We start from the raw sequence: 26381 nt of genomic DNA, 5'->3' as shown, positions 1-26381 counted from the left end.
TTCCTTAAACAGAGACCCAACCTGTCCCTTTCTTTGGAGACACAAGGCACTGCAGATGCTGGAATCTGGAGCAACAAGAAGCTGGAGGAACTCTGTGGGTCAAGCAGCATCTGTGGAGGGAAATGGATAGTTGACATTTTGGGTTGAGACCCTTCATCAGTCCAGATGAAGGGTCTTGACCCAAAACGTTGACAGTGCTTTTCCCCTCCACAGATGCTACCTGACCCACTGAGATCCTTCACAGCTTCTTGTTTGTCTGTCCTCTTCTTTGTCTAGCAAAATTTCACATAACAATGAAATACTTCATTCACTTCTTTCAAATCAAATATATGGCTATGAGATATGTGGAACCCTCCCCTACTCTTCAACATCATATCCACTGTATTCTCCCTCTCCCCTTGCCCTTTAATATTTCATCCAGTTTAATCCCAGATTCCACTCACTCCCAGCATTCCTTAACATCCCACCCAGTTTAATCCCACTGTCACCTCACTCCCTCCAAATAGTGCAAGAACACTGGAGGTAATCCCTCCAGCCCAACTCCTCCAGAACCCTACCTGACCTCACTTCCCCCATCAGGATGTTACTCCTGCTGCTGTCAGGACTTTGCTCCAGTAAGTACTACCAAAATAACTCTCCTCCTGCTGCTGCTGCTGCCTCCTCCAGTGAGCCAATAGAGGATAATGCTTGGGGTTTGCAGGACAAATGTTATCCCCATATCCACTAAACTTGCCCCAACCAAACAGAGGCTGGCGGTCACCCTATTCAGAATCGATGCAACTTGAATAAATATGCACAGACACTTCAGTCAAAGATAAATTCCATAGGTTAAACCAGTTAGTACATTGCTTCTGCTTTCTGGGAGCATTCTGGGGAGAAATGCAGACACTGATTGCTGGTCCACTGGCTTTCACTGCAGGGATTAGCACATGGTGTGGGGTGTTGGATAGGAAGGAGACTGGCATAATTGGCCACTGTAGACATGTTGGGGAACAGGGAGGAGTTGGAAAATACAGTAGTAGTATAGAGGCAACAGTGTTTCTGCTCGTTGGGAGGCCAGATGAGTGCCTCAATCGAGTTTTAGAGAGAAACTATAGGCTTATCCAAGAGGACATCAAGCTTGTGACATTAATAGTAAGGCCAAAGACAACTGGTGGGATCGGAGAGGGATAAAATGAGAGAGATGTGTCAAGGAAAGGGGGTCTAATAGTGGCAAAGAGAATAAAAAGGATAAAAAGGGAACAAAGTGGACACAAATCAAACCAGCCAAATCTTCCCTGCATTGGTAGCTTTGCATTGGTAGCTTTCAACATAGCTTGCATTTATAGTGCAGGCTAAAATCAGAATTGGTGTTGTAGGGGAAGGGGAAGTCTTTAAATAGTGGAATAAAGGAAATTGGACAAGGAAGGACAGAAGATTGCCAGTAACAGTTAGGGATACTGTAGAAAAGAGGAGCTTTAAAGCACAGTCCAAGTCTTGTACACACATGTTGATGGTGACAGAGCACAGAAGCTATTATTCATATGGCTAGATCATTAGAGGTATACAAGGAGGAAGTGGATACATTTTCGGAAAGAATGGTAAAATTGAGGGCCACTGGAACTGGCACAGAAAAGAAGCCGAGGCCAGCATGGAGCAGCCATGATCGTATTGAATGGTTGGGCAGGCTTGAGGCACAGTGGTCTACTGCTCCTGTTTTCTTGTGAGCCAATGGTGTTAGACCAGCTGAGAGTTTGTTTTTCCCAGAGTGATTACAAGAAAGTAAAAATAACTTTTGATTATCCAGAAAGATTTAATCCTATTGCCATTCTTTATCTAGCCTCTGATCAGCAGGAAACTCTGCTACAGTTTTGGGAAGATGGAGACAAATATGCCAATGATTAATACAAACTGCAGCCTTCCTTAAAATATCATTGCTGCTTATTCGCTCCCAATTATGCCGGAAATTCTCAGGCAGTTTTTTGTGTTTTGAAATAGAATTGCATAGGAGTACGATTTCTCAACAGATTATTTTTTTCCAAACTGTGCAATTCAATGAGACTTAATTCTCTTGAGTGCACGTTGCTTTGATAGCACTGCATTCAAATAGGTCAGACAAGCAACTTGTACTAAGATAATGGCAAATGGAATTGAAAAGAATTTGGACTCAATAATGGAAAAAGACAGAAACCAAAGTGTAGAGGTAAAAGGAGCATTCTCTGACCGTAAAGGTATGCCAAGAGGTTGCTGTGTTGGGTGAGTTTTATCCACCTAATGGAGAGAGAATCTGGTCCCATGAAGTGAGAGAACTATGTTGAGATTTACTCAAAATAGGAGTTTGGTAAATTGCAAAAGGCTGAGACAGGTTCACATTTATGTTCAAGGTATGGAAATGGGGAAGGAAAAACAATGATATTTGAGACGCAAGAGAATTCTAATTGTATAGATACTTATGTCATCCAAAGTAGCACATGTAAATGAGGGCAAACCAAATCTTATTATGTATATTCAGGTACATAGAATGGAAAGACTTTATATGCAAAACACAATGGAAGTAGAAACGCAACTGGGACACAATAGCAATTCCATTCCAATCCTCGAAGCTCAGATTGAAATTTACAGCTAACTTCAGTGTTTTATCCCCCACTGATTTCCAAGTCACTGATGGAATTCCAATACCGTGAGATTTCATGTTCATGTTCTAAATGGCCCAATAACAACATTAGTGGAGTAAGATTGGATCTCAGCCTAAATATTTTTCCTCCCATTCTCAAATGCCAAGGTGCAGAATTAACCATTACCTAATTGAATGGATGAATAAGCTCAAAAAGCTGACTGGCCTACTCCACAAAATGAAAATATTTAAAACTAAGCTCCACATCTCACCTTGAGTGCACAGCAGTAATCCGTGGGGGCCTTGTATTTGCTTCGATAATCCTGGCCATAGTACACATTCACATGGTCTAGCTGAATGAAACAAGCCAAGTCCCGAGAGGTCTGGAAAACAGAATTGTGCCAACACCTTCAATATTACTTCTTAAATATTACATGAAAACACTTCTATAATAACTATTTATGCTTGTATGAGCAAGGAAAAGAGGAAAACAAACTATCATATTCCTAAATGGAATGATTTTTTTTCTTAAATGGAAGTCACTGGTTGAAATGAACACCAGGAGCTCACCAATGCAGAGTCTCAACAACAACCAAACATTCAAAAACTGCTGCGACTTTGATGGTCATTTCTCACAAGTACTTCTTAACATACAGATTAAGAGTGTGGGTAGGACACTCAGCATTTAATAATATGGCTAAACTGATCGGAACCTCAACTCAATGTTCCTGTTTACCCACAGTAACCTTTCACCTATTATTAAGAACCTATCTACCTCTGCCTTAAAGATATTCAAAGACGCTGCTTCGAGACTCAAGAAAGCTTGAGAAAATGTTTTAAAAATTGCCTCATTGTAGTCATGAGTCTCAAAGCAGAATCTTTGAATATTTTTAAGGCAAAAGTAAATCAGATATATTACACTTGATCCCTCATGTCCCTCATTGCTATAGATTGTGAATGGCAGGGGCCCAGCACTGATACCTGTGGCACCTCACTGGTCACTATCGACCAATCTATTCCTACCCTCTGTTCATCTCCATTAAGCAATCCTCAATCAATGCCAGTATATTGGCCCAATACCATGTTCTCCAAATTCACTTAATTTTTTCTCGCATGGCATTTTATCGAAGGCCTCCTAAAACTCTTTGTACACCACATCAACTCTCTGATCTAAGATCCTTCCTCTCTACTGCACTTATCCCATTCTTTAATGTCAGAACTATCTACCTTATTATCCATTTTGCCTAGATCCCCTGGAAATTAAGTATTCTGGAATATTTAGTTCCCAAAGTTAGTCACTTTGCAACCACATCTTATGCATTTAGTAATGTTTGTATCATTAATTTACTTCCTTGCTATGAATTCTGTGTGTGTATAAAGACCAGTTTTATCACTGTACCATTTTATTCTTGTGTTTCTATGCACTGTCCCTTTTTCATAGACTCTAGTTCTCATTGTCCATTTTGCTTAGCTGCACTACTGCTTTGTCCTTTCTCTTTAAGTTTCTAGATTTCCCCTGACCAAAATCTTATCTACAGCCCCAATTATTTGATTCACTAGGAACTTGCTCCCATCCCAATTCAAGTGAATCCCATCTCAAAGGAACAGGTCTCTATTTCCCCAGTACAGGTGCCAGTGCCTTATGAATTGAAACCAATTTCTTCCATCCCAATCTTTAAACCAGGCATTCAATTCTCTGATTTTACATACCCTATGCTAATTTGTACATGACCCACATGATAATCCAGAGATTATCATCGTAGTCCTTTATTTTTTTTTAATTTGGACTCTGCCTACTTACATTACATCAAAAGAACCACCTTCTTTGTCCTACCTATGTCACTGGTTCCCAGACAGACCATTATAATTCTATATTTCCTTTCCCACTCCAAATTCCTCTTCAGTCCTGTGCAGATTCCATAAACCTGGTTCTATGCAAACAACATGGTTTTCAGGACTCTTGTTCATGACTACAGAGAACTGTCTCTATCCCTTTAACTATACTTTTCTTTATTTCCAGTATATTCCTTTCCAGTCTATCAATGAGTGGCCACCCATTCAGAGAACTATCATGCAGGAGGCAGTGGATAAAAGTGGCAGAATCATAGAGCTACAGAGCAATTTGAAATTGAGGCACCATTCATTTACCAGTAGGGAGCTCCACATATTGGACCAGTATGTATTTTAAAAACAAATACCTCACTCTAACTTTATGCATACCTTTTTTGCAGCATTACCTCAGTTAAAATTAGCCCTGAATCTGTCTTCCTCTTTATCTTCCTGTTTGGAGTCTAGAGCAAGGACTGTATTAAATCATCAATTTGTACACAATGAATGTGTCTTAAGGTAATTATTTCAGAATATCCATGTTCTAAAACTATAATCCTTTCTCAGATTAGATGAGCCCCTCCCATCACTCTTCATCCTTCCTGAAAATGCTTGTATAGTTCATACACTTAGGTCCATGCAGGTCTTGGATAGCAGACCCTTCCAAATAATTACCAATGGAAGTAAGTGTGATGTCAAGAGTCAAGAACATCACAAAATAGAACCCAAGGCATGGCTGGAGTTGCTGCTGTGTTTTCAGAAGCATCCCCGGAAGCAATTAAGTCTTTTGCTGATCTTTTGCAGATGTTCTTCAGCTGTCATATCATTAATTAATTTACCAAAGAAGGACCTCTGGAAAAAAAATACCTTTGTTTTTCCCTTAGGAACGTAATAGATTCCAGAAGCTCTGAGTAGGAAATAACGCTTCTTCCATGATTTCTTGCCATCTTCCTTCAGCCAAAGTAAGCCCTCAATCTCTGGAACAGTCACAGAACTTCCACAGAAAAACTCCTGTAGTTAAAAAAAAAATCAAAGCAACAAATTCACACGCAGCAAAGATCAAAATGCAAGAATAGCGAGTCAACTGACCCGAGTTGCTGGAAGCATCTAAATTTGGCATATATTTTAAAAAAAGCATATCCCACAACAAACTCACAAATTTTCAAAAGAGATAAAAAGAGAAATTGGGTAATGTGTATAGGATATTGCACCTTTTCAGCAGACACATCTTGCAACCCCTTGCATATAGAGCAAGATTCCTTCAGAATTAATTTGGAAGTTCTTCAATTGTGCTCAGCAAATTTCAGTTTACAGTCCTATTGGTTGTTGTCCTTGTTCCTCATTTCCTCAGACTGTGCTCCCAGATGGGCAAGAGAGCTGGTAATACTGCTGGAGCCAGCTACACATACAACACTCTTTCACAATTCAACACCTCACCTTTCCTTGAAAATTTTTTGCTGGGTTATACTTAGACTATATCAGGCACACCATGATCTAATAAAGATATCCTATGGGTTTCCATACAGATTTTCTATCCTTAAAGTTTTGTGGGCTAGCAAATGTTGTTTCATTACATTGAACACCTACAAAACTGGGAATGAATTATGTTACTTGATTTAAATGGAGACATTCAATTAGGGAGAATAATTTTTTTCTTGACACAGTTTAAAGAAAAACAATTTAATCTTGATTTTTCTTCTGAAAATGTAGTTATTTTCTCCAATTGGATGGATGGTTGGGAATCTCAAATAAAAACAGAAAATGCTGGAAACACTCAGATCAGGCAGCATCGGCGGATGGGAAACAAAGACCTATTGATCTGAAACTTTAACTGCTTGCCTCCTGGATTTTCTCCTTTCAGTTTTGACAAATTGTTCAATCAAATACATGACCCAAGTCCCTGTTCAGGATAGATTTTGTTTCAGATTGGCAGTATTTGTGTTTTTATTTCAGCCTTCCTCTTAGGTTTTTGTTTCATTGTGCCAAACATTTGCTTGACAATCAATAAGATCAACCCTTAATTATCAGATACAAAATGAACATCAATTACCTTGAGAATTCGGAACCTTATACTCTTGACTTACCTCAAGTAATGCTTCTTTATTTCTGTCTCCCATTTCAGAGTTCTCCCTCTTCCCCAGCAGGTAATTCTGTTATGAATAAAACTCATTAATGCAGTTAAAAACATATTTGAAACATTTCTACAATGCAGTTCATTAATGCATCGAGACCCATTTACCTGCTGCTGTACCCAGTGCAGTCCCATGTCCCATGCTCCAAGAACAGTTGACAAAGTGGGTTTGTATTAAGTGAGACCACAATGTTCAGCTGGTTTCCGAGCTTGGTCTGGGAAAGACAGTGATACCACATCTAGCCTGCATCCACTGCTCTGCATCCTGGAACATGAGGATAGGGAAGCAGAGAAGAATAAAATGCAGTGATGCATTTGGAGAGAGGATTGCCTGATTGCCTTCTGGATTGGCACATAGTTGGGGTGTCCAAACAGTGGTTGAGGCACTTGGAGCCCAAGAGACTTGGCAGTGAATGCTATGCAGCTCATACATTTCAGTCCTATTAGTGCTTATATTTCTTTCTTGCAGATTCTGTGGTCCCAGAAGTTTGAAAAAATTAATTCCTAATGCTGCTCTCGTATCAGTGGATAATCAGATCATTTAAATTCATCACTGAAATGTATGCAAATCAATTCAAAAAGTTTGAAATTTAAATCTGCAATCGAGGCTCAGTGATACACAAGACGAGCCCCACAAAACTGTGGTATCTGGAAGACAAGGACAGAGATATCCCAGAGGGGTAAAGAGCTGAATATCTGGAAATGCACAAGTCTGTTCCTGGGAGGGCTGCCCAAAACAATAAGGTTTCCTTCAAACTCAAGAGATTTAGGTCTCATGAAATCATAGATAACTGGAGGAAACAACTGGAGCCCCGTGTCAATGTTAACTTCTCAAGTGACGCAGTGTACTTCAATCATCTCAACTGAAGCTGTGTAATCCAATCCAGTTCTCAACTGGATATATCCCAATAATACAAGCACTTCAAAAAGTACACTGAAATGGGGATTACTTGGACTTAAGCTGATCAACATCATGAGTAGTGTGTTATGGAGTCCACTGTATAAATGCTAGAACAATCTCTTCTAGACTGACACTTCAACTGTGAAATTGGGCTCCTTAGACTCTGCCATTTGACATTACAGTTGCTGAATTGGCTGGAACTTAGTGCATGATGCACAAGTGAACATTTTTAGTATGTTTCATGCCAATTGTTATATTGGGAAAGAGGGTAATATGCACGAGGATGAGGCAGCAGCAAGTCAAGAGAGGACAGGCTTTGTTGAAAATAAATCTACCACGCAGGCTAGAATTAATGACATCTGTGGCAAGGGAGTTAATTCTGTTTAAACCTCACTGTGTGCCTTGTTTGAGCACAAGCTGAATGAAGCAAAAACTGAACAGCTAGGCAAGTCATTGGTCTCAGCCACTTCAATATCACAACTTACATTAAGCTGAAATACTCAATTCCATATGCTCATTTCTGTGCACAAGAATGAAATGCATTCTGGTTTTAGAACTATAGAGAATTAAAGGGGACTCTGAGATGAGAGAGAAAGCACCAACTGTCACATGAAAGATCACTTGCCTTTTTGTCCCAAAAGACATTGACTGCCAGCCCCAGAGCCACATTGTTTACTCCAGTGAGGCCCCAGGTAGAGTCTTCTGCTGGTAGTCTGGCTCAGGGACAGTACAGTGGCATAGCATCACAACTTCAGGTTCAATCCTGGTCTCTAGTGCTGTCAGCATCAAGTTTGGACATTCTCCCTATGACTGTGGGGGTTCTCTTGCAGCCATTGTTTCCTATTCATCTGAATGGAGTCTGTCATGCCCATGGCATGCAAGCAGAGCAGGCAGACTTCCCAGCCCGAGACTGCACATGAGAAGCTCAGGACAGCTGGAAGAAGATGCCATAGCTGGACTTTGGTGCAAAGCAGCACTGGAAACTGAAGCTTCTGTTGAGAACCATGGGCAAGTCTCCACATCAGCGCTGGCATGGAGTCAGAATTTTTGGGCAACTGGACATAAAAAGAGAATATAAAACCCATGTGGTTTATAGATGTCATCTGAACTAACACCACTATAATCCAAGACTTAGTATTAGCACTACAATAAAAACTAACTGCAAGCAGTTTGGAAATAATTTAGGACAATCAATTTGATCATGATTGTGCTGTAGAATTAATGGGAATGGTTCAAACAAGAACAAAATTTGCAATTCTGCAGCACAAATGCCATTTGACATTTTCCTTGGAAGCTTTACGTACCTGTGGATTTTTAAAAAGAGCATACTTCTCAATGCGTTCAGTAAAGATGAGCTTATTCTGGCTGTCCCGAGTCCAGTTCAGCAAGTTCTCCACCAGATTTTCATGATCTTCAAAGATCCTTTCTGTAATTGATAAAATAGGGATTTATATGGAGATCTGGAGAATGTACAAGCCCACAGCTAATCCCCCATCCTAAAGACAATGTTATGTCATGCCACATGAAGGCTTGTCCATAAAACTGGGACCAATTTTATTTCTGCAACTTTCACAAATAGAATTATCTGGAAATGCTGCAGTGCAATGGTTACTCCATACCAATGGCTACTGACCCAGCCCAAAGTAAGCCCTGGTTCAGGTTAAAGTCAAACTCTTGCCCTTCTCATCCAGCAAGGCAACCCTGTAGTCACAGTTTTCAGGTTACTTTACAACAGGGTAACCACAGGGGATTTTTATCAGGTAACGGATAACCAGTGGCAACACACGAAGTGCTGGAGAAACTTAGTGGGTCAGGCAGAATCTATGGAGGGAAATGGACAATCAACGTTTTGGGTCAAGACCCTTCATGTGGACTGGAAAGAGGTGAGATAGCAAGTATATAAAGCTGGGGGGGGGGGGGTGGGGGGGGAGGTGGAGCAAGAGCTAGCAGGTGATAAGTGGATCCAGATGAGGGAGGGGGAGAATGGGAATGACATCAGAAGCTGGGAGGTGATAGGTGGAATGGCTGAAGATGATAGAATCAAATAGGAGAGGAAGGTGAAGCATGGAATAAAGGGAAGGAGGTGGGGAGGGGAACTGGTGGTAGGAGTGTGTGGATGATAGGCAGATGGAGAGGGAGAGAAGGGGAAAAGGAGAGGGGAAAGACATAGGGCAATGGGGGTCAGTCAGATTAGGAGGAGAAGGAAAAGTGGGGGAGAGGGGTCAGAGGGGGAGCGGTTACCAGAAGTTTGAGAATTTGATGTTCATGCCGCCAGGTTGGAGACTGCCCAGGCAAAATAGGAGGTGCTGTTCCTCTAATTTGCATTTAGCCTTGACTTGACAGTGGAGGAGGCTGTGGACAGACACGTTGGTGGGGGGATGGGAAGGGGAACTAAAACGTCTGGCCACCAGGAGATCCTGGCTGACATGGCGGATGGACCGAAGGTGCTCTAAGAAGTGGTCCCCCAATCTGCATTCAGCCTCACCAATGTAGAAGAGGTCGCAAAGGGAGCACCAGATGCAATAAATAACATCAGATTCACATGTGAAAGACTGCCTCACCTGGAAGAACTGTTTAGAGCCCTGGATGGTGGTGAGGGAGATGGTGTAGGGGCAGGTGTAACACTTTGCAAGGTTACAGGGGTGAGTGCCTGGGGAGGGAAGGTGATTGGAAGGGACGGATGAGCAGACAAGGGAGTCACGGAGAGAGCAATCCCTGCGGAAAGCAGAGTGGAGGGGATGATATGCCTGGTGGTGGGATCCCGTTGTAGGTTGAAGAAGTTGCAAAGAATGATATACTGGATGCATAGGCTGGTGGGGTGGTAGATGATGACTAGGGGAACTCCAGAAGTGCAGGAAATAAATGAGATGGGGGTAAGGCCTTCATCGATAGCAGTGGAGGGGAACCCCGTTTTCTGAAAAAGACAGCTCGGATGTCCTGGAGTGGGAGGCCTCATCATGAGAACAGATGTGGCGGAGATGGAGGAACCGAGAAAAGGTAATGGCATCCTTGAAAGTGACAGGATGGGAGGTGTGGTTGAGGTAGCTGTGGGAGTCAGTGGGTTTATAGTAGATGTTGGTGGATCTCCCTCCTTTCCTTCCAGTCCAGATGAAGGGGCTCAACCCAAAACATCAATTGCCCATTTCCCTCCATTGATGTTGCCTGACCCGCTGAGTTCCTCCAGTGCTGCGTGTGTTGCTCCAGATCCCAGCATCTGCAGTCGCTTGTGTCTGCATAACCTGTAGATTAGGTTTTAATTGGTTATTTTTATCCAAGATATTAATAGCAACCTAAGAGATTGTAATATCTTGCAGTACAATTAAAACTGGAAGCTGTCTTATGTATGCAATATTCATTCATTAGATTTATTTTAACAACTTAGTTCTGAATATCTGAAATTCATCCAATAGTTCATTGTGTAGACAAGAATCCTTTATCACGACCATTGGAAATGTCATTGGGGTTTTAAATTTCTTTGGAGGGAAACCAGCGTAAAGTTTCAATTTTGCCTGAGGTAGTATCTTGGATACAGGTGGTCATTCCCCCTGAGCATCCAAGCAACCTTACTTTCAGTAGTGGGCTCATGATGTCCATTACCTAGCTGTACAATATCAGATGTAGCCATGTGGTCCAAACTTGTAACCACTTTTTCCATTATTTCCTTCACATGCACTTTGCCAAACTTTTTGAAGACTGAATGAAACACCATGGAGCAAGGCCAAATACAAATCATTAACCTGTTCAATTGTATTTTTTTTCCTTAATGATGCATTTGTGGTACACATTGAGACCATTTTACTTCAATAAATTATTGCATGAGCTCCACTGCCACTAAGATGTCAGACATGTTACATATAACTCCTTATTAAGTGATTGCTTTTTATTAGCAGAACCAGATTTGCTGAATTCTTTTTAATTAACTGCATCATATCTCTATGACTCTATGATTCTAGCTTATTGGAAAGTGGAAGAACACTGCTGGGAAAAGAAGACTGGCCATCACTGACCAATAAGAATATGCCTCAAAGGCAAAAGCAAGTCAGTATGATTATATGGCCTTTCCATAAAATATTCCCAAATGGTTGTAAATATTAACCTGGTTTATTACAATTCTATTGCTTAATGAATATCTTAATTTTTAAATTTCCCTTGTCACTTTGTAGTTACATTTGGGAGGAGACATAGACTATAGAAATTCACCACCTCCTACCCTGAATTTCTTAGATACACAGAGCATAGTAGGGACCCGCAATTTGTTTAAAAATGTTAACAGGCAAAACAATCTTAACCTACAAAGTAAAGGTGGATAGCCTCTTTGAGTAAAAACAATTTGTCTCTCCTAGAAATTGATTATACAATTATTATCACATCCTGAATCCCAAGAACAAGATCTAAGTCTTCTAATAACATTTATCTGCCTTGGAAATTCCCTTAGCTATACTATTGCTGGGCACATCCATTAATGGTCTGACTAGCTTGCATTCGGGAATGCAGCCATGTAGTTCCATTTATGATTGTGCAATACTGTGTAACAGAGTGACGAGGATGTTTTTTCACACATCCTTCTCCATGATAAGTAATTTGTTAAAATATAAAATGTATTAAAGAACCCACCAGTCGAACGCTCATATTAGTTTGACAACAACCGAGCAATATTGTTCTGAACTTTGATGATGCTTCTTAGAATCCACTGCATTTTAAAATGTGCTGATTTAAACTGAGATTTCACTAAATTGTCATTTAGAAAGGTTTTGGGAGTCATGTAGCAAGATTAAGAGCTGTATTTCAATGAGAGCATACTTGGGCAGCCCTGCTGAGATCTGAATAATCATTACAGCTCTCTATGTACTCAATTTTTGTTATAAAACTAAACAGTATACACAGGCCTGTCATTAGGATTTCAGTACCAAATAATGGCAGGTGATGTGGAATTCTCATGTCCTGTCACTTCACTTTGAGGAAAATCACCTAGCACAATTGTAGATTTTAACGTTCCCATAATAGTAAAAATTTACTGCACAGAGTTCTATGAAAAGGACATTGTTAGGTTGGGTCTATTATAGTTGTCAATAGTGATAGTAGCAATTTAAATTAATGAATAAGAGAGACTCATACAACAGTAAAATATATTGGATTAAGTATAATTCTTGCTGCATATTGGTAGACATGTGGTAAGGAGGATTGGTAACAGTTTAAAGCAGGTACAGTTGATTTGAAATTGTTAAATGATTATATTTCATAGGCAGCAGGTACAAGATAAATTTTCAAACACACCTACCCAGAAACTATAATGTTAATTCCCATCACACAAAAATATGTCAGCAGGAGATGTCCTGTGAGAACAGGTGAACAGTTTAAATCAGTCCATTGTGAAAAAGAGTACACAAGTACCTCACCTGGCACTGCCCACAGGGCACTGATTCTGTTAAAAGGACTCTTGGTCCTCCAGTCCATGTACTTAGATACTCACAGCAATGAACTGCTTAGTATGAAGAGTCTGTCTATAAGGGCTGTCCAGGGTGAGTTGTTTAGTCGTTCATTACTAAGATGCGGGCCTCAAGTCTGCATCCTGGCCAACACAGTGAATGAGAGCCATTGCTAGGGACTGGCAACATGTGAAGCAAGTATGTTGACAGATTGCCCAGATCCTACAAGCACTCTATTCACCTCCTGCTGGATGTAATGGAAGCTATTTCCTCTTCTGCTTGTTTGGCTGCAAAAGCTCAAAGGCCAGTGATCACTGTTGATCGGGTTACCAGAGAAATATCTGGGCTGCAGTAAGCAGTGCAGCAATAGTGGGGTCAGCAGCAGCTTCCATCACTTCCAGCAGATGATGATGAGAGACTGCAGGATCTGAACGGTCTAATAACGAGGCAGATGTTGCCAGTTACCAGCAACAGCTTACATCTCAGCTCCGAGTGACCATGTCATTCATCAAACACTAGTCCTCATAGGCAGCTCCTTCACAATGCGCAATGAGTGATTATTTGTACCAGATTCCCCACACAGCAACAGAGGGCAGGAATTTGCTCCAGGTTCTCAATACCCACATTTCCACCTCAGCAGTGAGGAAGGACGAGGTTCATACCAACACAGTAGCACAGTTAGTACTGCATCCCTATATCCAGAGTGCTACAGAGACCCCTTCATGTGTTGTTTTCATTAGAGCTCTCATTACTGGCAATGCATCCTGAGCACTAAGTGAGGTACCAGTGTAGATTCTTAGAAGGGTCATCAACATAAAAGATCCTGAGAGGGATTGACAAGGTAAATACCGAGAGACTCTTTATTCTGGCTGGAGTATCCAGAACTAAGTCCCAAGTCAATCAAGGTCAGTCATTCATGATTTGGATGACACCTTGAATATTGAGAGACGTTAGGATCAGATGAGTATGTAGACTCGAGGAAAGTGATCAGCCTTTATCTTATTGGAGTGTTGAACTATATCCTTGTACAATTGGTCACTGAACACCACTAACTCACCCATTTGAAGTTCAGGAATTGTTTCAACCAATGACCAATCTGAGCTGAATCCACAGTGCGACTTATCCATGAGGTTGTCTAGCACCTGCCTGACTGTTTGCCTTTCATCAACCATCATAGTTTTGGAGCTCTCATCAGACATGTGGACCCGTATCACCAGCTGCAAGGATGAAGTTAAATAGTTAATCAGAAAGTTACAACTTTTAGTTCAGTACCTCCAAATATCAACTCAGTTGAAAAGTTCCCTCAAGAAAAAATGTCAGCCTAAAATGGTAATCATACTGCAAATTACTTCGCAATGTACCTTACTTTCAGAGCAACAGCTTAATTTCTGATCATTTCCATTTTCAATATACAAACAATATAACAAATCATGTTACTATGTTTAGTGAAATGAAAGATTAAGAATGTCAAAACCTCAAGTTGATTCCCCAGTAAGTGTGGTTACACTTCATGCCTTCAAATTGACAAGAGCTTTTTTCTCAGATTGCCAGTAATGTACTAGCTTATGCTACTCTGTGGATTTATTGGCTTACAAGTTTCCAAGCAAAACAGACAGTACAAGAAAGTACCCATTACATCCAGGTGTGATATTCAATAAATCAGTGACCAAAAACAGTTTTTAATGTAGAATGTCACAAATGTTAAATCTGGTATACTCAGCACCTGAATGGTTCTATCAACCTGTTACATTGAAAAGGAGTAGTGATCTGGCTGGATAATATTAATGCAGACTGACACATCCAAGGAAAGCATTTTTGATGGTGCTCAAGAAGGCAGCATCCATCATTAAGGATCCTCACCATCTGGGACATGCCCTCTTCGCATTACTATCATCGGGGAGGAGGTACAAGAGCCTGAAGACCCACATTCAACCTTTTAGGAACAGCTTCTTCCCCTCCATCATCAGATTTCTGAACGGTTCATGAACCCATGAACACTACCTTGTTATTCCTCTTTTGCACTATTTATTTATTTCTGTAATTTATGGTAATTTTTATGCCTTGCAATGCAAAACAACGATTTTAATGACATATGTCAGTGATAATAAACCTGTTTCTGAAGCATCTTGTCATCCCCTGGTTTCTCATTCTCACTACCAATCCCCTCATCACCCCCATACTCAATTGTTCTTCTCAGAACAAAATATTTGATGCAGATTAGCACTTAACATCCAACCCTAATCTACCTTGAACTAAACAGCTCGCTAAACCATTTAAGACTGAACCACCAAGACTACACCAGTAAGAACAGCAGACTTTGTAACCTTATGGACATTAGAAACATAGAAAAGTACAGCACAGGAACAGGCCCATCACAACTATGCCAACCATGATACCAAATTAAACTAATCCCATCTCCCTGCACATTATATATTCCTCTCACGTGTTCATGTGTCTACCTAAATGCCTGTTAAGTGTTGCTATTGTATCTGCTTCTACCACCTCCACTGGCAATGCAGTCCAGGCACCTACCACACTCAATGTACAAAAAAATTGCCTCACAAATCTCCTTTAAACTTTCCCCCCTCACCTTAAAATTCACGTCCTTTAGTATTTGACACTTCCACCCTGGGAAAAAGATTATCTATGCCTCAACATAATTCTATATACTTCCATCAGGTTGCCCCTCAATCTTTGATGCTCCAAGTTTGTTCAACTTCTAATATTCTCTCGTCCAGGCAACAACCTAGTGAACCTCTTGCATCCTCTCCAAAGCCTCCACATCCTTCTGACTGAACGGTACACAGTACCCCAAATGCGGCCTCACCAAAGTTTGATACAGCTGCAAGATGATTTCGCAACTTTTATACTTAAAGGCCCAACCAATGAAGACATGCATGCAATATGCCTTCTTTACCTCTTTATTCACCTGTGTTACCACTTTCAGGGAGCAATAGAGTTGCATCCCAAGATCCCTCTGTATATCAATGCTCCCAAGGGTTGTGCCATTCACTGTATACTTTACTTTTGCATTTGACCTCCCAAAACACAAAACCTCACACTTCTCCAGGTAAAATTCTATCTGCCATTTCTGCCCACACTTCCAACTGATCTATATCCTGCTTATCCTTTGACAACCCTCCTCACTCCACAACTCTACCAATTTTCGTGTCATCTGCAAACTAACTAATCAGACCACCTACGTTTTTATCCAAATCATTTATATTAAAAATGAAATATTACAAAATGATCTCAAAGCCTTTTCATTAAATACAAGATCCCCACTGAGGAGGACGAGGAGCATTCAGACTGGCACTGAGAACCTCAAGTATGCCAGGAGCACACAGCAGACCAGAAAAAATGGCAGAAGGAGAGCACTACCTCATATATCCACCCAGCCAGCCTACCAAGTAACCCTTGGCCCACCTGAGGTGGAGCCTGGGGATCTCATATTGACCTCATTAGTTCTCTCAGAATGCCAATGGAAGGAAATCATCCTTGATCTTGAGGTACAATCTAAAATCTAACTTTTGATTCCAGACCCTGTTAATTAAATTCATTGAATGGTCCAGCTGCCATAGTAGGTTTTGAGCTCCTGTCCCTGCATTATCACTCCAGGCCCCTGATTGCTTGTATAGTAACTTACCTCATTAGCAGTTTTTTCCCCCAGAATGAATGGTTTTTCTGATGCAAAGAGAAGTAACTATTCCCTCTGCTGAACGTTCAATAGCCTAATGCCAAAGATTTAAAGACCTTGGTAAAAGATCTGGATGAGAGATTACAATTTTTTTTTCATTCCTGTCCTGAAAAAATGATGATTGGAGACTAACTGAGTGGCTTTCAAGGCCATTTAACAAAACAGTCAAGAGCCAACTACATTGGCGTGAAACTGAAGTTATATGTGGACAAAATTGCACTAGGATGGTGGATTTCCTTCATAAAGGACAAATGAACCAATGGGATTTTTATGATAATCCAAGTTTTTTTTTCATTTTCTGATATCATTTTTATTTCTACATTTTCAATTTTAATTCAAGTTCACTTCCTAAAATCAAAATCCCAAAACACAATCAGAGGGTCTAGACTTCAGACAAGTCTCCCCAAATGATTTTTTTTACAGTGTCTGTGAGAAGAACCATTGTTAAATATTTCTCTGCCAGTGCTGAATGACCTGTTGAATCTTTTCAAAATTCTGTCTGTTTCATACTTCAGAACCAGAAATATTTTCATTGCTCTTTACCACCCCTTACCTTTTTGACTTGTGCCTCTTTGATCTTCTCCAATGCCACCCTGATTTTTTCTGCTTTCTGTCTGGCAGCCTGCTCCTCCTGCAAATACAGAGTAAACAAATTAAGACAAATCAATTCACAATAATTTCCTCGCAGAATACACCTTACAAATTGACAACAGAGGGGAAAGCAACTTCCTGTGAACAGCCATAACTGTGTTACGAGTCTTTTTAATCAACATCCCCAAATCTTGCAGCATCAGACAGGAATTTGAATGGGATGACACAGAAGAACAGCAGACTCTCTCCCAAGTAGTTATTACATTTATTCTAGGCTTTCCCCTGCTTACAGAACAAAATACATTGGGAAACAAAATACTTATCCAGGAGAAATTTTGCAAAAGTGCTTTCTTTTGTTCTACCAATACCTCAAGGGAACAAATTGCATTGCTGTTAACCAAATTATACACATTCAAGATTTTAAAAAAAGCTGTTATATTTATGTTATCTGATTCTTTTTTAAAATGCCTTTCAAATGTGTAATAAAAATGAGATATTAAAAATAAACATCATTCTTATTTCACGTAAACCATCTTTTACAGCACACATAGGCTTACCTGCATGTTCCAGTATGGCATAGAAAGGTATAATGACAGAGCTTTGGCTCAAAGCAGCTTTGTTATGCATGACTGACAGCAACAGCTGGGATAATTCAGGGATATACCATTCAAAATGAATAATCCCAGGCCACAAAAGACTGCTCTGCAAACGTGATGACATGACCCAAGCTCTTACCTGAGAACCCAATTGAGCAGAGAACAATAAAAACCTCAGCAACAGATTGCTTCACTAACACTGTCACTCATATAGAAATAATCAAATCTCCCCACTTTTTAAAAATTTTTTTTAAATAACTATTGACAATCATTCATCACATGCCATTTAGACACTAAGACACAGCAGCTGCAGGCAGTTTGTAGCATAATGTGAATTTTATATGTTGACATTGTATACTATTAACTTCTGTGCATTTTGCTTGAGACCAGAAGTCTCTAAGGAGTCCAATCTCAACTCTCAAAGGAGAATAAATGAGATTCGTCAACAAGTTTCAGGTACCAAACAGATAAGGTAAGACGACAATTTAACCATGATCAGAACACTAGGATATTTCTATGCATCCTTTTTGTAATCTTTGAAGTGTTTACAATGCTAGCCTATCGACCCTGGAGTTTAAAAAAAAGTGCAAAGGGGGTTTCTCTGACTATCTGTCGTTGATTAGGGTTGTCTTGTGTAAGGATTAAAGGTGGGACTCTGTCATCCCTTGAGGCAGAATTCCTGCAAGGACAACCAGGCAGCGGCGTCACCGGTTGCCCTGAGAAGAACTAGCAAAGTGCAGAGAGGACACAAGAAAGACTAGGTAGCAAGAGAGAAGAATACAATTTCACCATTTAAAAATATTCACAAAACAGAAGCCCATGTCATTTTATACTGCAATTTAAAATTTGTATTTCAGATTTTCTGTTCACATAGTTGATTCATAGGGACTTCATTTTAAAACTTTTTTCCAGTTCAAAGATTTTGGCTATGGAAAGAGACCACAACCCACAGAACTTCAAAGATTTGTTTGGTAAGTTTCTCCCCTTTTCCTCTAAGTGAATTGTTTTATGATGGATCGATTTTCATGGGCAATCATTTTTTAATACCTTGCAGAAGTATTTGTTGTGTGTTGGCATACTCTTTGATTATGGGTGCAATACAACTGAGCTCGTTCCTCTCTTCATTGGGCTTCCATATCCCTCCTTACCAAAGTCAATAGACATTGTACAAGGAAGGCAATGCCCATTTTAGCAGCTCTATAGTCATCTAGTTAAGATCAAATAACCTGAACATAAATCAACAATCATCCTTATTTATTAATCCACTAGGGGATCCACCCTACTCCTTCCTGAATTAACGAGTCAAAAGCAAAGAATTGGAATTGGTTTATTATTTTCACACGTATCCAGGTACAGTGAAAAACTTGTCTTGCATACCATTCAGAGAGTAAATGGGGGGAAATGTTTGCTGTAAAGATAAGCTTACAGCACCCTGGAGCTGACTTCTGAGCCAGGTCTAGTGTTGTAGAAGTCCAAGGCACCTAAATCAGTCAACATGATGGATGATGGTGTCTAACAGCTTCAAAAATGACAGCTTATTCTAAAAGTAGCTAAATTCTGGAGAACTCCAGCCACAGACCCCCTTCCAAGCATAACAACCAGCTGTCTGCAAGTGCTTACTAGTCAAACAGCTGGTGCAATCACATAGCTAATTGCACTGTCTAAATCTAACCTAATTTACTTCTTGTTTAAATTTAATTTCAGACAATGGTATAGTTTGGAAAACTTAAAATCAGTCCGTCAGGAAAACTGAAATGCAAATGCTCAAATCCCGCTGTGCTAACAATCACAGAATCTCTGGAGATGACTATCCCAGTTTTCTAACCAAAACATTTACCCCTAATATAAAACTTGCCTTAATCCACTTACCCTAGTCATTTAACAAATCCCTGCTCCCCCAACATGTGGTCCTATCATCAGCTCAGCTAGCCTTAATAGTGGGGCAAGGTTAGGTAAATTAATACTGGCTTAGACTATTTCCATTAAGCTGGCTGGTGAAGATGAGGAGGGATAGGTAACAATGCTTGCTCATTTAGAATGCTGAAAGTAGTGAAAACTGTGATATAAACACTGAAATTCTGGTGTTACTCACAGATCAAACATCACCTATACAAGGAAGAAGAATGTTAATGCCTCAGCCAGCTAACCTTTCACCTAAAAATTCTGGGATTCCTGACTGGATGCCCTTGTGTTAAAGATAGGGAAAAATTCTCTTCTGATGTGTTTCTAATTGTGGCTAAGCCAGCAAAGCAGCACTTCTTCATAATGAAATGAAAGGGAACAAGGAAAGGAGAGCTGTCTAGAGATTTGTCAAGCACCTAATAGCCTCCTAAAGACAGGTGAGGGTCTTGAAAAGGAAAATGTTAAAATGGCAAAATCTGATCTATAAAATCTCTATTCACGCATGCTATGGTAAAATAGGTACATTGGTTCACTGTTGTCACATGTACCGAGGTACAGTGAGTTTTGCATGCCATCCATACAAATCATTTCATTGCATCAGTGCATTGAGGTATTACGCTGGAAAACAGTACAGAATGCAGAATTAAGCGTTACAGTTACAGAGAAAGTGCAGTGCAGGCAGACAATAAGGTGAAAGGCCATGATGAGGTAGATCGTGAGAACAAGAGTCAATCTTATTGTACTAGGGAACCATTCAATAGTCTTAAAACAGCAGGATAGAAGCTGTCCTTGAGCCTGGCGGTACGTGCTTTCAGGCTTTTGTATCTTCTACCCGATGGGAGGGGGGAGAAGAGAGAATGTCTGGGGTGGGTGGGATGTTTGATTACATTGGCTGTTTTCCCAAGGCAGCATGAAGTGTAGATAGAGTCCAGGGAGCGGAGGCTGGTTTCTGTTATGTGCTGAACTGCAAACACAAGTCTCTGCAGTTTCTTGCAGCCTCAGGCAGAGCAGTTGCCATACCAAGTTGTGATGCATCTGGATAGGATGCTTTCGATGGTGCATGTATAAAAATTGGTGTGGGTCAAAGGGGACATGCCAACTTTCTTTAGCTTCCTGAGCAAGTAGAGGCACTGGTGTGCTTTCTTGGCCATGGTATCTACGTGGTTGGACCAGATCAGGCTATTGGTGATGTTTACTCCTAGGAACTTGAAGCTCTAAACCCTCTCGACCTCAGTACCATTGATGGAAACAGGACCGTGTTCACTGCCCACTTTCCTGAAGTTAACGGCCAGCTCTTTTGTTTTGCTGACAGTGAAGGAAAGGTTGTTGTCATGACACCATGCCACTAGACTCTTTATCTCCTCCTTGTACTCCAACTCATCTTTATTCGAGATTCGGCCCACTACAGTGGTGTCATCTGCAAGCTTGTAGATGGAGTTAGAGCAGAATCTGGCCATGCAGTCGCCGCAGTTGTGAGTGTATAGGGAGTAAAGTAAGGGGCTGAGGATGCAGCCTTGGGGGCACCAGTGTTGAGAATAATCATGCCGGAGGTGTTGCAGCCTATCCTTACTGATTACGGTCTGTTGGTCAGGAAGTGAAGGATCCTGTTGCAGAGGGAGGTGTTGTTGAGTTCCAGATCAAGGAGTTTGTAGATGAGCTTGCTTGGAATTATAGTATCGAAGGTGGAGCTGTAGTCAATAAACAATAGTCTAATATGGGTGTCTTTATTGTCCAGATGCTCCAGAGATGAGTGTAGGCCAGGGAGATGGCATCCGCCATAGACCTGTTTCAGCAGTAGATGAATTGCAGTGGGTCGAGGTTGTCGGGGGGGGGGGGGAATGGCATGATGTATGCCATGACCGGCCTCTTGAAGCACTTCATTCCCTTGTCCAGTAATACAAATTAATCAACTGTATATGCAGTAGAATTCTTCTAAAACTAACTACCAATAGCTGTCTCAATAGAGGTCAACTGAGACTAGACGACAGCTATTTCGAGCAATCAGCTTTATTAACAAACTCTGCTCAAACAAAACAATTTTCAAAAAATAGATGTCCTCAGTAGATTTCCATGCAGAGCTTTCAAATCAATTTTAGTTGCTTTGGATATTATCCTGGAGCCAAAATGTGGGTTCCAGGTGCACTGATGCTCATATGGTGGTCAGGTGAGTCATCAAGAGGGAAAGGCGCCTTCTGTGCCATAGCAATTTCTGTATTTCCTTCTCTCCCTCAACCACCTTATGGCTGAAAGTCTTAACTTTTGTTGCAGGTATCCATAGCCACTGGCTATCCTCTGATGCCTCATCCTGAAATGTATCCACAGGGTTGATAGGGCTGAGCCAAGTCTTAATCTCACTTGATACCTTGACACGTGCAACCTTTTTTTTAAGCAAATTTGGAAGATCCAATTGATTTTTTTTTATTAGTCTTGCCCAGTTAATCCATCAGAACTGTTCTCCAGCTGTATCAGCTAACTCATTACGTACCTGGAGTCAAACCTGAACTTTTGAACTGTCTACTACAGTAGAACACAATGCCTTTACCCAAAAGGCAATCAAGAAAGCCATGTCGGCTGCTTAAATAGAAAAGCAGCTGGTTCTGGATCTATCATATATATCTGAGTTAAAACTTCTATAATCAATGAATACTCATTAGCGCCACTGGATCTATTTTATAATGCTCGATCTTCAAGGACTTCACAGGGAATCTTGCTAAATAAGAAATGGAATGGGAAGCAAACAATTACATAACTGAGTGAAAATTCATGTGGTTTCTAAATTTCATTAGGGATACCTTACTGAGTTGCTCCAACGGCTAAAAAGTAAAAAGTAATTTCAGCTGTCAGGAAATGTCAAATATTTGCTCAACCACATTCCATATGGATTCAGGTTTCTGAAGCCATCAGTATTGAAGTTTTTGGTACAACTTCATACAAAATCTGCCAATTTTGTGTTCCAAAACTGGCAAAACAAGGCAAACCAAATAAACACAGTCTACATCTTCGCCACAGTCAAGCTTTGAAATTATAAAATTCTCCAGCAGTCATAAAAATTAGGCTCTGCTAAGTGTGTATTAAATTTGTTAGCAGTAATAAATTCCACAGAATGTGAATGGTCAGCTAAGCTTATTTTGAATATAAATGATGCTGCAAAATATTGGCCGGACATTGATTCTTTTCATCAGTGTAGTGCATATCGTCATTTCCTTGGTATTGTTAACTCGCACATAATTTAACATAAGTTGACAGAATGGCAAAACAAAGACTGAAGAGATTACAAAGGCCAAGGGAAACTTCCTTTCTGAATTATCTAGAGAGTGCACTTAAAGGTTGCAAGGGGGTTGCATGCAGGTACTCATGATGTTTTCATGCAGTTACCCAATTAAGTAGCAAGTTTCTGAAATGCATAAATACAAAAAGACAAAACCTGCTTCACATTCATCTTTGGAGGAAAGGGTAGGTCACAAGCAGGAAGAGTTAACAAATAAGCCAATTACTGGTGGAGACACAGGAACACAAGCTGGGTATAACCAGTCTCAAGAGCTTGATCAATATATTGCAAGAGACTGAGGAAATGGGAAATCAAAGGATTCTTTGAAGGTTGTATATTAAGGAGGGCATGGGATGGCGACAAGTCACAGGGTTATTCATTCTACCTACAGGGTTTCATCACATGCAGGTTGGAAGATACGCTTCACCTTGGTCAGCAAATGAGAAGGTTTCCCAGCTATGTTTCTCAAAATGATTGACGTTTCCCTGTCCAGATAGGAATGCTTGTTGCAGGAAATAAAGAAAGAGAGAAATAAATCAGTGCAGTGATAAAAAAATGAAGTGTGCAAGCATAGAATAAAAAGAAATCTACTCATTACAGAAAAGCAATTCAGCAGCAAACTACTTGATATCAACTTTTTAATAACACATTCATTCATATATTCCTTAAACATCATGTGCACTCAACATACATTTTACCAGAATATAACAGAATTATGTAATACTTAGCACCTCTCCAATAAAGATTCAAATTCAGCCTTACATTTATTCAGGGAAGTACATTAGAGGGTCATAGACCTATTTTGGAAAAGAAAAGATGGAGTCCATTTCTTGGCAAATGTTTCAAAGACTGTCATTTTCCACTGCCCCTGAATATAAGGAGCACAAAATAATTGTTCCCAACGGAAGCAAGATTTGAGTATATTGGTGGCTCATTTGGAGGCCGTTAGGATACAGTTCTCAAATATGAACAATCTGCATTTACCTGGGATGTAATTCCATCTACTGGTGTACCTTTTTTAAAACAATAATGAAAAACACTCATTAGTCAAGTGCCTGTGAGAAACCCCCAATATTTATTTTGGCTTACCCACAGGCTGAGTGCTACAAGCTGTAGAACACAGATTGTCTAACTTGAGATGTATATTTCATGTGTAGCATAAGAACTTGTTTTAGGCACAGGCATTTTTATTACTGAGAAGGGATTGGGATCATCATCCAAAAGTCTTTGGTGGAAATTGCAACAAGTGAATAAGGTGTTCAACTATAATGCTTTGGTGATGTTAATACGATGGACACTCGAGGAATGATCCCTGGGCCAAATGATAATTGTAGTGTTGAATCACCATAAGGTTTTGTGATGAGGGATAGTGGGGGGGGTAGAAATTAAGTCATTTTCCAAAAAACATTTATACACCATGGAGAAAACTAATAGTCTACATTTAATATATCATAACTTAGGAATTTACTTCACATTACACAATTATTTTCTAAATGCTCAATGCAGAGCATCCCTTCTGATGTTTAGCTCCAAGATTCAAATTAGTTTGCGTCTTTTTGCTGCAACAGAAACAAGCTATGGGAAAGATAGAAACAGACCATTTACCCCGTTTATGAAACACACAAAAACACAATTAAAAAAATCAGAACCCCTCTTTATCCTGCAGAGATAAACTGACTGCACAGAGGTTGAATAATTAACCATTTTTTCTTTGAACTGGTTTTTCTGCCAAGCCATAAGTAAAACTGAATAATGAGGCTAAAATTCTACTGTATACAAGACTTGAAAAAATTATACAAAGCTGCAGCCAAAGGTTGTGACATGTAATTTTTTTTGTATTTTTCCTTTCATAGCTTCATTAAGTAACAGCCAATAAGCAATAATAGTTAATTCAGAATTCAGTTTCGACATACAAGCTCATAACCTAATTGATCGAAGTGGTGATAAGCACAACACTCCTCAGAGTTTTGATTAAACAGTGGAGGCAAAGACAGTGTAAATAAGACTACTGTTTTCTCGACATCAGATTTAGTTTTAAAAAGTCTAAAATTGTTACAAGCTAAAAAAAAAGCTCTATTTGCCCATTGCCCACAATTTCCACTCTACCCTTCCAGGAACTGCAAAGAGGAGAGATTATGGTCAACGCTTAACACTGCAAACCAGTTAGAACCCAACACCTATTCCAAAAGTGACGGGGCAAATTGATAAAAGTTAACGCTTAATCCTATATATTGCATAGAGTCACACAGATGTACAACACAGAAACAGGCCCTTTAGTTCAACACATCCATGCCAACTTTTTCCCCCCCATCTACACTAATCCTATTTGCCAGCTTGAGGTCCATATCCTTCTATGCCTTGCCTTCTTAAGTACGTCTAAATGTTTCTTGAACATTGTTGTTTGTATCTGATTCCACCACCTCCTCTGGCAGTGAGTTCCAGTTGACAACCACTCTCTTTGTGAAAAAAAACTTCCTCAGATTCCCTTTAAAACTCCTTCCTCTCACCTTAAACCTGTGCTTCTTGTTTTTGATATCCCTACCATGGGAAAAAGATTCTGACCATCTATTCTATCTATGCCTCTTATAAATTTATACACCTCTATCAGGTCACCCTTCAGCCTCCTTCACTCCAGGGAAAACAAGCCCAGTCTAACCAATCACTCCCCATAACAGAAGTCCATCTGGTGAACCTCCTCTGCACTCTCTCCAGGCAACCACATCCTTCCTATAGTGTGGTGACCAGAACTGCACACTCCAAGTGTGGTCTAACCAGTGTTTTATAAAGTTCAATATAACTTCCCAACTTTTATATTCTATGCCCCGACCTACAAAGGCATACATGCCATATGCCTTCTTCACCATTCTACCTACCTTTCAGGGACCTATGGACTTGAACCCCAAGGTCCCTCTGTTCATCAACATTCCTTAGTGCCCTATCATTGTCCTATTGTATTTGTCCTACCTCAACCTGACTTACCAAAATGCATCACTCCACACTTGTTGGGATTAAATTCCACCTGACGATGCTCCATCCAACTTTCTATCTGATCTATATTCTGCTTGTAGCCTGAGAAAACCTTCCTTACAATCCACAACACCACCAACTTTTGTATCATCTGCAAATTTACTAATCATACCTCCTACATTCACATCCAAGTCATCTACACATAACACAAACAACAAGGATCCCAGCACCAATTCTTGTGGTACACTACTGGTCACAGACTTTTAATCAGAAAAGCATCCCTTTACCTCTACCCTCTGTCTCCTATCACCAAGCTAATTTTGGATCCGTTCGGCCAGGTTGTCTTGGATTCCATGTGCCTTAATCTTCTGGGTCAGCCTACCGTGCAGGACCTTGTCAAATGCCTTTCTCGAATCCATACAGACAATATGCAATGCCCTGCCTTCAATCAATCTTCTTAGTTACTTCCTCAATAAACTCAA

General features: G+C 40.2%; 1 protein-coding gene across 5 annotated transcripts in view; it reads right to left on the bottom strand.

Annotated features, from left to right (window-relative positions):
• raph1a (Ras association (RalGDS/AF-6) and pleckstrin homology domains 1a) overlaps nt 1-26381 on the bottom strand; it is a 159004-nt gene that overhangs the window by 20554 nt on the left and 112069 nt on the right. For 3 of the 5 annotated variants that reach the window (XM_052013387.1, XM_052013417.1, XM_052013398.1), the window contains 7 exons: nt 23360-23434; nt 17129-17206; nt 13936-14095; nt 8757-8878; nt 6505-6570; nt 5288-5431; nt 2866-2976 (listed from right to left, as the gene is read on the bottom strand). In XM_052013387.1, coding sequence (XP_051869347.1) covers nt 2866-2976; nt 5288-5431; nt 6505-6570; nt 8757-8878; nt 13936-14095; nt 17129-17206; nt 23360-23434 — 756 coding nt within the window. The remainder of the gene's footprint in view (nt 1-2865; nt 2977-5287; nt 5432-6504; nt 6571-8756; nt 8879-13935; nt 14096-17128; nt 17207-23359; nt 23435-26381) is intronic. The other 2 variants (XM_052013409.1, XM_052013424.1) reach the window with 1 other exon arrangement.

This window comes from Pristis pectinata, chromosome 1, assembly GCF_009764475.1.
Source record: "Pristis pectinata isolate sPriPec2 chromosome 1, sPriPec2.1.pri, whole genome shotgun sequence".
Taxonomy (NCBI): Eukaryota; Metazoa; Chordata; class Chondrichthyes; order Rhinopristiformes; family Pristidae; genus Pristis; species Pristis pectinata.
This window is presented reverse-complemented; position numbering and strand designations above follow the sequence as displayed.